Source organism: Limanda limanda, chromosome 9 (genome assembly GCF_963576545.1).
Source record: "Limanda limanda chromosome 9, fLimLim1.1, whole genome shotgun sequence".
Lineage (NCBI taxonomy): Eukaryota > Metazoa > Chordata > Actinopteri > Pleuronectiformes > Pleuronectidae > Limanda > Limanda limanda.
In genome coordinates, this window is record NC_083644.1 from 8985242 (window position 1) to 8997294 (window position 12053).

The 12053-nt window shown below is 41.4% G+C and overlaps 1 protein-coding gene across 4 annotated transcripts in view; it reads left to right on the forward strand.

The window, feature by feature from the left end:
- Nucleotides 1-12053, forward strand: part of csnk1g2b (casein kinase 1, gamma 2b) — a 35186-nt gene extending 23133 nt beyond the window's left edge. For 3 of the 4 annotated variants that reach the window (XM_061077779.1, XM_061077781.1, XM_061077780.1), the window contains exons 4-11: nucleotides 1989-2137; nucleotides 2424-2658; nucleotides 3078-3163; nucleotides 7837-7921; nucleotides 8020-8168; nucleotides 8360-8440; nucleotides 11444-11550; nucleotides 11899-12053. In XM_061077779.1, the coding sequence (XP_060933762.1) occupies nucleotides 1989-2137; nucleotides 2424-2658; nucleotides 3078-3163; nucleotides 7837-7921; nucleotides 8020-8168; nucleotides 8360-8440; nucleotides 11444-11550; nucleotides 11899-11953 (947 nt within the window). In that variant the 3' untranslated portion in view covers nucleotides 11954-12053. The remainder of the gene's footprint in view (nucleotides 1-1988; nucleotides 2138-2423; nucleotides 2659-3077; nucleotides 3164-7836; nucleotides 7922-8019; nucleotides 8169-8359; nucleotides 8441-11443; nucleotides 11551-11898) is intronic. The other variant, XM_061077782.1, reaches the window with a different exon arrangement.

A 12053-nucleotide genomic window follows, 5' to 3' on the forward strand; every position in this document is an offset into this window, starting at 1 on the left:
TTCCAAGGTCCCAGAAGGACTGCCTGATGAGAGAAGCAACTCATCACGGACAGCCTGACCCAGATCTCTGTGAACCTGGGGACCAGAAGGTCGTTCATTTATGTTTGATTGTGTCAGAAGTGAAAGGCTGTGAAACTTCTCTGACAGTGGAATCTGAAGTGAATGCATGTTCAGGCTTCGGTTTCCTCTGAATTTCCCTTGGGAAGGGCCGACAAAAATGCCAGTCAAATGAATCATGGCTTTGCGTCTACGTAGCATTACCTTTCTTTGGTTCCTAGTAAGATAATGCATGATTAAACATGATGCTGCTTCGTCAGACCTCAGCAGTTTGTTTTATTGCTAGGAGACATAAAGACATTCGATCACAATGAGACAGCTTTTTTTGTGGTTTTCATGTGGGCTTTATACAACTATTTATTTTTATTGATTGAATGATTCAGTATCAGTCTTTGCATTTGTGCCTATTGTTAGTAAGTCGTAGGTAGTTGGTGCGTGGTTGTTGAGCAAGATGTTTGTGGCAACTTTATGAGGAACTTGGGCTCATAAACAATGACGCGAGTAATTACAGTCCACATGGTCTAATGACTCAGCTATAACTAGCTCACCTTGCCTATCTCTAAGCTGAGTTGCAGATTGCATCCATTAGATAGGAAACACACTCTGAACTCTGAATTTAGTTTGTGTTGGTTGAAGGGATATTATCTCTACCTGTATACGAGGGCGTGGAAGTCAAACAACTGTTCGGTCTGTTCGTACCCGACAGAAAAAGATGGCAGCTGTCTTTCGTTGAAGGATCTGCTCAGTCAGTCTATCGGTGGCTTTTTTACTTGATGAAACTCCTGTAAGATGTGAAGGTTTTTTCATGTTCTTGCTCGGGTGTTTTACTCGTGTAGAACTAAAAAAACATGATGTATCTTGCTTTAGTCCAGTTCAGCCTTGGTCCACATTTTTATAACCAGGAAATGTGTTTATGATTCAGACGATAATGTGAACTCTACATCATTTTATAGTCAAAGAAACCACAGTGATGCGTATTAAATGAATATTTAAGAAATGTAAGCGCTTCACGTTCATCTAATGTAACTGAATCATCAAAAATCAGATCAAATTCAAATGAATTCATTTTAGATTTTGTGAATTGACACCAGGTTAAATCAGTGAGAGCGCTTGCTAATATCAAGAAGTTGTATTTTTCAGTGCTGATTTACATGAAGGTCAGATATAAGCTTTAAATATTTCTATTGAGAATTCAGAAACACTTCTACGCTAGTGTGTGGCTTATTGCTGCATTAGAGGAACATACGGTCGTGTTTTGTTGCACCTCTTTCCACTATCATTGCATCACTGTCATTTTACTGTACATACAGTTCATAGAGCTGGAACCATTAACATTCTTCAGAAGTCATACACACAACCAAGAAGTGGGTGTGGAGGTTTAAGACTCTTTTCAGTTTGTGATCTCGTGTCATTCATGTTTAACTAGTGACACCTTTCCGAGCCAAAGAAACAGTGAAGGACGTCTGTTTCTGACAAACCAGTTGAGGGAAGCGAACTGAAATGTAATGTGGTCACATCAGCTGCAGCGTGAGGGACCAGACTCCTGGGTTTCTTATCAGACGCCAGGGCTATGATTCAGCTCAGCAAATGCACCTTGCACCTAAGTTTCCACACTTTGGTTTTACGCTTATAGCAAAGGTGGCAATACATTACATACAATACAAGACATTTTAAATAAATTGAAAAACAGTGATCTTATTTGGTTCATATGTTTGAGAGATGAAACAAAAGAAAAATCAGCCTGTGTGTCAAAATGCAATGAAGACCACATCTCAAAGTACCAGTACCATATTCGTGGTTCAATTTCAACTTTTAAATGTTGTACACTTTATTCAATCAGTAATTATTTGACTCTGTGAAAAGTTTTAGTTATCAATGTTTTTAGATATGACATATTCTCTAACGTTGTTTGTGTTTGTGTGTCTCCACAGAGGGAATCCCTCAGGTGTATTACTTTGGTCCTTGTGGGAAATACAACGCCATGGTGCTGGAGCTGCTCGGACCCAGTCTAGAGGACCTGTTCGACCTCTGCGACCGCACCTTCTCCCTCAAGACCGTCCTCATGATAGCCATACAGCTGGTGAGGCCTGGAGGAGGGCGACCGCAAACCTACCTGTAGTTTCAGCTGGCATGTGTGATTTGAACCTGCACAGGAATTGTAGTAAAACTTAGACTTTTTGAGTAGAGGAAGGAATGTTCAAGCAAGGAGGAAATCTGTGTGATTTGGGATTTATCTGAAAACACAATACTTACTGACTAATTTGATCTTTTATACCCCTATTTACTGAATACTTGCTTTTCTGGTTCAATGACTGAGTGACTGAAATGACCACAGGCTAATCTTGACTGTTTCTTTGCTCGTGCAGATATCACGGATGGAGTTTGTCCACACCAAGAGTCTGATATACAGAGATGTGAAGCCAGAGAACTTCCTGGTTGGGCGGCCGGGAAGCAAAAGGCAGCACACCATTCACATCATCGACTTTGGTCTGGCCAAAGAGTACATCGACCCTGAGACCAAAAAACACATCCCCTACCGGGAGCACAAGAGTCTGACTGGGACGGCACGCTACATGAGCATCAACACACACCTGGGGAAAGGTGAGAGAGTCTCAGGAAGCCCTTCTCATCCCCCTTTCATGTCTCTGATGTATAACTTGTATTACACCTTACTGGTTTTCATCTGTGACAGTGGTGTCCAACCATGACATAAGAGTCTTCAGTCTCCACAATGTAAATTCATCCAACCCCCTCAGGCAGTGATTTCCCTGATTGGTTCCTCCCTTCTAGTTAAATAAGTGCTAATGAGTGGGTGGAGTGTTTGTTTGGAATGAAAACCTGCAGACTGTTTGTGCTCTGTGACACGTGATGCGGCCACACCTGCTCTACGGTTGAACCATTTGGATAATTGTGTAATTGTGCTGTATCTTCCCCTGCCCAGTTGCCTGTTTTCCTTCTCAGCTACTTATAAGATTAATGTGTTTCTAGGCTAATTTTCCATCTTTTTCTGTTTCTTCCAGAGCAAAGCAGAAGGGATGATTTGGAGGCACTGGGTCACATGTTTATGTACTTCCTCCGAGGTAGCCTCCCGTGGCAGGGCCTCAAGGTACTGTAGTTTGTTTTGTGACATCCACATGTTGACACACAAAGATTTACATCAGAATTCTTTTATCATTTGAATGCTTAGTATAGAGCTAGGCCCTTTTCTTGCTACAGAATAGCTTGTCTTTCATAGCTATTTGCATGACTGTAGGGACAGAGAGCCTGGTGTTTACAGCACCATGTTACATTTCAAGGTAATAACATTTCAACGTCTCCCCACCGATTTCCCTGTTTCTATTTCGATTTAACCTAAAAGATTAAGAAGCCCTAAGTTCCTGGTACAGAAAACATTCAGTATTCTTTGTGTATTTGCTGTTTATGCATCAAACAAACCTGATATCATATGTGGACCTTATGCACAATTGTAAGGTGTTTGTGAGCACAACCCAAAATATCAACAGTAAAACCAGACTTGTATAGTACAAAAATGTTTCCCTGTTGCCATCTGATAAGACACTTTCAGTTTATAATTTTAGCATCAGACTATATATTATAAGATGCAAATAAGAGCTGAACGTGAGTGCTACCGCTGGAACACATAAATTAACTAGATAGGTTTCATGTCTATAATAATATGAAACAGATGTTGGTGCCTGAACATCATGTAACTGCAGTAACACACACGGTTGGGGCAACTCTTGTTGACATTCCTACTTGTCTTTCCACTAACATCATAGCCACTTGCCAACTAGCCTGCCATATGTCCTTAAATCCAATTATTTGCATTATGTAATATGTTTTTGATCTAACTTGTTTATGAACGATCATGAAATATGTTTTCGACCTCTCCTCTATTTGCTAGGACAGCTGGTGGCTTTAAACACAGACTTGAGTTTTAATTGTCAAAACTGGGTTCTATTACAAATTTTATGATCTTTTAAAACATTACCAAAGCACAAGAATAGTGGTGACTTTGTCACCTTTCAACCAGTCAGAATCAAAACTTCTTAGTGGCCACAACATAACTGTAGAGCAGGGGTCACCAACCTTTTTTAGACTGAGAGCTACTTCGAAGGTACTGAGTAGTACGAAGGGCTACTTGTTTCCAGTGGTGGGAAGTAACAAAGTAGAAATACTTCGTTACTGTACTTAAGTAGATTTTTCACATATCTGTACTTTACTTGAGTATTTATTTTCCTGACGACTTTTAACTCGCTACATTTGAGCACAAATATCTGTACTTTCTACTTCTTACATTCTCAAAACTGGCTTGTTACTTGAGCAGCGGAGGTTGGCGTAACGTGCACCTTTACACACGGCGCACCTCTCTCTCTCTCTTGCTCCTGCAGGAGCTCGGTTCAGTCTTTATTATTAGGGCCAGAGCACTGACAGACGTGAGGCCCTATTGAAATTGTAAGGATTATTATTCAGGTAAATTAATTTGGTTTTTGAGGGCCTTTATTAGGTGACTTTACATAATTTTTTGAAGGTATTCCTTTTTCGATTCACATTTGTTTTCCCTCTCCTGCTTCGTGTCAACATCTGCACATAAATACATAGCTCGAAGCAGCAAGTGATTAACTTTTCTTAAAGAAAATATTGAAAGTATTTGGTTTAAACAAAAACTGTTGGTAAATAGACTATCATTGGTTGGCCGTGTCTACTTAGTCTTACATGTCCAAGTCCAACAAAACAAACAGATTTAAAACAAGTCGAGATGGAAAAACAAACAACACAACCAATTATATAAGCAAACGCAAAAACAACTTTCAGCCAACACAACCAAAAACAAACACTGTGTCGTGGACTACTGCATATTCACGCACACAATTCAGGTTTTTTAATGGACCTCGCCAAATGGAACCCTGGGTAATCAGGCCCAGTTTTCCACTCACTATAATGCCAATATAATTTTTGCAAAGATATTATATATCTATATATTGCCAATTCCAATCCTTAGTCGCCCTTTGTGCTGACTCAACACAACTTAGAAGCTGTTGAGTCTTAATATATGTATTGTACAAACAGGCTAATGTATACAACTTCAAGCAGGGTTGTGTCTTCACTTTGTCGTCCCTACAGGAAATAGACCCTACAGGTGTATTGTCACCCTGCTGGAAACAAATGCAAACACAAACACAGGCCCATTCAGTGAAGAGAGTCTAATGATAAATAAACAGGCTTACATGTAGATGAGAGGACAAGCTGGCGGGCAGATATACAGGCAGTTACAAAATACAGCTAATAGACACAAAAGGTTAATTTGGTCTATTAGTGTTCTTAGGTAGAATCAAGAGGCACATGTTTATTCTGTTGTGTTGATTCTTTGTTGTCGCTAGAAGTTCAGATGCACTTGTCCAATACTACTTTAACCTCAGCATCTCGGGTTCAAAATTTGTAAAATTATACATTATATATATAGTGTTGTTATAATTTTTCAGTCAGTTGAAATAAATCCTGAACTGAACAATTTTGGGTTGTTTGTCTGTATAGGCCTACTATAAAAAGCACTTAGCATTTTTAATTTTGGTACTTGTACTTTTACTTTTGATACTTAAGTACATTTCAACATCAGATACTTTTGATACTTAAGTACATTTAATATGAGCAACTCTAAGACTTTTACTCAAGTCATTTTCTGACAGGTGACTTTTACTTTTACCGAAGTCACTTTCAGGTAAGATATCTGTACTTTTACTCAAGTATGGCTTTCAAGTACTTTATACACCACTGCTTGTTTGATACAAACGTCCTGAATAACAGAGTTGCACAGATCACCTTTTAATATTATTAATAATATATGTGAAGAGACTGTCTGATCAAGTTAATGTTAATTATTCTTTGAAATAATTATTAACAATGATTTCCACAACAATGATTGTAGGAAACAGATATATTTATACATGCACCATTTATTTCTGTTAAACTGTTTCAACTTTGCTTAAATTCAACTTAATTGAAGTAGTTTTGGTGACATTTATCACTACATGCCTCCATCAGTCTGTTCTTTTTCAAAAGTAGATAAAAAATAACCAAATAACCACTTATAAGCACTTTGTTACAAGATGATAAAGCTCAACCAAAAATAACACATGCATATGACTGGGGTGTAATGTTTCTATGTGTCTTCTTCATTTTTTGGGTCTCATACTGTCAGCTGCCAGAGTTTTCAGACCTAAAATCCATACAAGTCTCTCCTCATGCACAGGGAGCCACTGCAGAGGAGCTGAAGCCGCGGGCTGCTGACAACTGGCTACGGCGAAAGAGCGATTTGTTTACTGCTCCGCCGTTAAAGATATGCAGACGTCAAAACATTAGTTCGGCTATAATATTAGTTGCGCCTCACATTTCCTCCTAACGGTTGCGCGCCCCACACAGTTTGAGAATCACTGCTCTGAGCGAATGATTGGGGGCGGAGCCCCGGGGCCTGTGTGTGTGTGTGTGTGTGTGCTGTCTGGACACACTCACACACACATGTCCCCCTCCCGATCGCGCGCCCTAGCTGTTTGAGAATCACTGGCATAGAGTGGGATGGTTTGACTATTTTTTTAATTTCAAATTTAATTATTTTTTCGTTTTTTAAAAAAAAACATTTTTAATTTTTTTTTTTTTTTTTAATTTAGAGCATGCCTTGCGGGCGACTCGCGGGGTCCCTGCGGGCGACCAGGTGCCCGCGGGCACCGTGTTGGTGACCCCTGCTGTAGAGTATGTTGTCTTCCTTCTGTAGGTCAGGGCTACACATTAGATGTGTTTATATTTAAATAACGGTATCCGCTAAGGGTCGTAACAGTCACACACCAGAAACAAAGACTCACTTCCAATGTGCATTTTACCGGGAAATAACTAAAACACTGTCTTGATCACATGTTCCAGGAGGACAGTATGAATGTGTTTTCCTCTTTTTGAAGGATTATAAAAGGTGTACAGAGAATAGACGAGAAGACAAGACACCTCATTCTGAACATTTGTTATGTGGGAGGAAGCTCTTGCTGGATGAATGTGAGAGATGCATGAATGTGGGGGATGTTGGGTGGCATAGGCCAAAACAACAACAAAATACAATGAAGGACCAGAGACCAGATATTTATCAAACCCTGGAAGGAACATGTTCAGTGGCTAGTGTTGGTAACAATGTAGTAAAGCCTGCGTAAGAGAAATTATGTTTCCCTGGTCTAATGAATCTAGCTTAGATGTTGATAATGGTTGGTTCTGTCTGAACAAGACAACAACCCTGTCGGAGATGGTGACAGGAGACATGTTCTGCTCATATTAAGATTCATCATTTTAATTTGGCTTTTCACTTGAGAATGTTTACATCACTTTTCACAAGGTGTGTTTTCTTTCTTTACCGTGGACTTGGGGCTTTTTAAGCATCATTTGTCTTCAGAGGACGTGATGAATATAAACTCTCCCAGTTTCCTGTGTAAACAACAGGGAGTTTTGTGCCAAATGCCATTGTTCACATAGCTTTAAAAACACCTAAGCTACAAGTCGTTGCCAGAGCTTGTGGCACAACTGTTGTGGCAAAGTGCCATGACGGACAAAGCTGGTTTTCAACCTCACAAGGCTCCAGTTCATCTTTGTTATGGTGACTCAAGAATTCAGAAACTAACAAAAGGATTTGCATGTGTGCAACTCAAGTACACGCTGTAACTTTTGATAATTATACTCAATCATTTACTCCACACCCATCTGCTGTAAACGTTTTGAGTGTAATTTTTGTATTTCCTCCTCCAGGCGGACACTTTGAAGGAGCGGTATCAGAAAATCGGAGACACCAAACGAGCGACGCCAATTGAAGTTCTTTGTGAAAGCTTCCCCGGTGAGTGGAACCAACTGGTTTCCTTTTCACCTGCATTACTGAATGTCTCATTGGAATTCCAGTTTTCCCGCATTTGACGTCATGTCGTTTTGTTACAGAAGAGATGGCCACCTACCTGCGCTACGTGAGGAGGCTGGACTTCTTCGAGAAGCCTGATTACGACTACTTGAGAAAGCTCTTCACCGATCTGTTCGACAGGAACGGCTACGTCTTTGACTACGAGTACGACTGGGTCGGCAAATCACTTGTGAGTGCCTCTTGGTGAATCCTTCTGAAATCGGTTGATTGGACCATGACTGGAGTTGGTTCATTGCTCTCTCTGATCATTTGTCATTAGATCATGACCGATTTGTTTTTGCACACACAAAGATCTTCTATTATTTTGTGGAATTCAACGCTGTGTTAGTTTTGACACCGCCGTCTTTCCTTACGTTTCAGCCCACACCGATAGGCCCCATCCCCAGTGACACGCCCCTGCAGCCCAGCAGAGACAAAGCACAACAGCAGACCAAAAACCAGGTGAGGTCATCATCAGCATCGATAACACAGCAAACACCACACCCACTCACCAGCGTGTCAGTCTGACAGACCGACCAGCAGACCGATCAAACCCAGTCATTCAAGTTCCCCTGCCAGGCTCCACTACCAGCTGTGAGCGACTTCCTGGACAAAATGGCCGCCTTTCAGATCCAGTTCTCCCTCATTCCTGTTCCTCTTCTGTCTGCTTGGCAGTGAAGTCATCTTTCCCTCCAAGTCTTTGACAGACAATAAGAATTAAAGTGGCCCCAGTAGTTAGTAGCTGACGTGCACAAGTCCCGAGGCAGAGCTCCAGATCAAAGCACTGGTTTGACTTCAATTAATTCCTCACACCTTGTCACTCTAAGCTCACGTCATTGCATGCACGAGTTGAAAATGCAAATAGCATTGTTCATACCAGTAATGACAGTCATGCTTAGTGAGTGACAAAATGTAGAGTTGATTTTTTTTTTATTGGCATGCTATCCGAGCCTTGGGTTAGTTTTAAGAGGGTAATAATTCAAGAGTTTTATTATTCTAAAACCACAATGAAATCACTGTGACGGACAGAAGTCGGGGTCCAAGTCATGCTGGGATGAGTCGATGGTTCCCAGTCAGCCACACAGGGAGTGCAGGACGTTTTATGACTAATTACTGTGGACTCTCGCCTCTTTTTACTGCTCTCTATCGTGATGGGCACAGCTCTCTGGACCAGGCTTATTGACTGTAAAACAACAACCTCCAACAACAGCCTGGTCACAACACTTTACCATATCAAACCAAAAAACAAATATCTGCACTGAAAGAGTATCTGTCACATATTATATGAAGCTATACATTTTTATGTCCTCAATTTATAATAATGTAAAAACATACTGTAAATTTGAAGCTTTGTAAAACTAGGTCACTCAATATAACCCTATTTTATATACATGTATTGAGATCAAGCACATTTGACCAATTAATTAATGTTGGCACTTTCCACATTTCAGATTTGTTGATAAAGAAATCATCATTATATCTGAGAGATTTACCCAAAACGTTTTAAAAAAAAGGAGGCAGACAAAATAAGTGGATCCGCTGCCTGATCTGGATCCACACCAGAATGTAATGGGTTCCCCCCCGACCCACACTGCATCCTCCCACACCTGGTTCCATAGACTTTGTATGGAACTGCTAATATGCAGTGTTAGCTGAGGGGATCAAGGCTGTTTTCTTTTACTCCTGCATGACTCTACTAGTGTGTTGATCTGTGCTTCACATAAATATTTGCTTCCCTCTATTTCTCTTATTAACATAGTTTGTCTTAACAAGCCTGCTTCTGCTTGGAAGATGTCTTCTATAATTTTTTTTACTTTTTTTACTCACTTCCCCTCCTCCCTCCACACCTCTCCACCCCTCCCACCACATTGCCTCACCCCTGACCCCTCAACCTCTCTCCTCTTCCCTCCTTCCCCCCCTCTCACCACGCTGCCACCACCTGCCTCCACCCTTTTTTTGCTCTTTGCGTCAAGTCTCCCGAGCCCAAAGGAAGTGAGTCTCAGCCCACTCCCGTGACCAATAAGGAGACTCTGGGGTCGCACCTCACAGCTGAGCGGCTGGGGGGCTCTGTTCAGGTACTGCTGCTGCTGCGACTGCTGCTGCTCATATGGCTAATGCATGAAACCTCATAGTTCTGTATGTGTATCCCACCCCCATCGTCCCTCACTGGCTTCACACTGCCTGTCAGGTGCTTTGTCTCAACTCCTGCCTGCATGAAACTCCTTGAATCCCAGTGTGTCAGTGCTCCGCCTGCTCTGTTTGCTCTCATTCACCTCATGTGCTGTGGGCTGCTCACAAGGGGGGGGGGGCGCGCAAAATGACATCCAGCAGCAACTGCAATGCAAACCCCATGAAACACAGATCATTACAAAACGCTAGTTTATGTCTATATTTGATCCTTCTAATTTTAATTTGTTTTGACACTAGAGACGTTTACCTTTTTGTTTCAGCCCAGACTCTAAACTAAACTGTATTTCCCCCTTTGTACAGTTAGACAAAAAAAAAACATGTCTGTAGCAACAGGATTCAGTGGCCTCCATAGTAATAGTGGTACTACTGTGCCACCTACTGTCTGGTGACGGGATTGCAGCTTTTAAAGGAAAGGTTCACATTTTCTCTGTCTCTTAAAACAGTTTTCACATTCTGTGGAAACTATTATTCGCTGTTAGGATTCCTTTTAAATTGTGCCTAAAATTGGAGACAAAAAAAATCACAGTTTTCAATACATACACATGCAACTAGTGTAAGTGTCGGATAACCTTTCCAGATGTAATTTTTACATGATCAGTGCTTCTGAATTCCCCTAAAAATTCTAGTTGGCTTTGCTCTCACTTTCTGTCCAGTTCATCTGAAACCAGCTACAGGTCTGGAGACTGTGCTGCTCCTCCATCATGAGAAGCCACTCTCCGGTTCTTCTCTTATAATAATAAACAGTGCTTCTCCTTTGAGCCCCTGTAGGAATCCATTTAGTCTTTTTGCTCTTGTCTTTCGATGCCTTATTTTCTTACATCGCTGCAAGAAAGCTGTAAATTTAGTGACCATAACTTTTTTAGGGTCAGTTATCAGCCTACCTTTGGACTTTGAGGTGAAGTTAGTGGCGAGATAAATGACTCTGCATTTTGTCCCAGCCTTTAACTGGTAGCACGTTTTCTAAGGAATCTCATAATAGCATAACAGGATGAAGGATTACAGCCGGTAAAACGTGTTTAAATATCTATTTAGGAAACTTGCTCATGTTTAAAAAATGACGTGAAAAAATGTGGACATGTCCTTGAAATATCTATGAAGTTTCTTTAGTTAGGGTCAATCCAGGTTGACGGTTTAACCGCTGCCCGTCTCTGACAGATGATAATCAAGGTTGCATATTTTTATATGAATGTGCAGCTCCACCCTGCTCCCAGTGGCTTGAAGTCTGTGTGTGTTTGTGTGTGTCAGCAGTTTTGTTTCCTTTTTGCCCTCGTGCAGGTGATGAGCTCAACGAACGGCGAGCTGAACACTGACGACGCCACAGCTGTACACTCCAACGCTCCCATCACCGCTCCCACCGAGGTCGAAGTGGCGGACGAAACCAAGTACGAAACATCCGTCCAGATGCACAGAGAACATCTGTCTGTCTTTAGCAGCGCTGCTAGCTCCAGCGTGGGGACTCGTTTGCACTGTACTGGATCCAAATACAACTTTGAATTGGTCGCGAATGGTCTTTAGTCCCGAAAACAGAATAACTTTGAATATTTGAAAGATCTGATTTGCTGAGAGGGAAGAAAACAGTTAAGTTTGAAACCCACAGATGTAATGAAGGCATGTTTCGGTGCTCAACTATTATGCTTATGACATAAAAACATTGATGTGTGTAGAGGAGGGAGCTTCTCGTGGAATTCTCTGCTCTTATGTCGCTCTCTTGTTCGTGTGTTTCCCTGCAGGTGCTGTTGTTTCTTCAAGAGGAGAAAGAGGAAAGCCCTCCAGAGGCACAAGTGAAGAAGAGCACGGAGAGAACTTGAAACATTGTGGTCACTGTCAAGTTTTAAATGGAAGCAACTACACAGACCCCCCCCCCTCGCCTCTTCTCTCTTTCCAG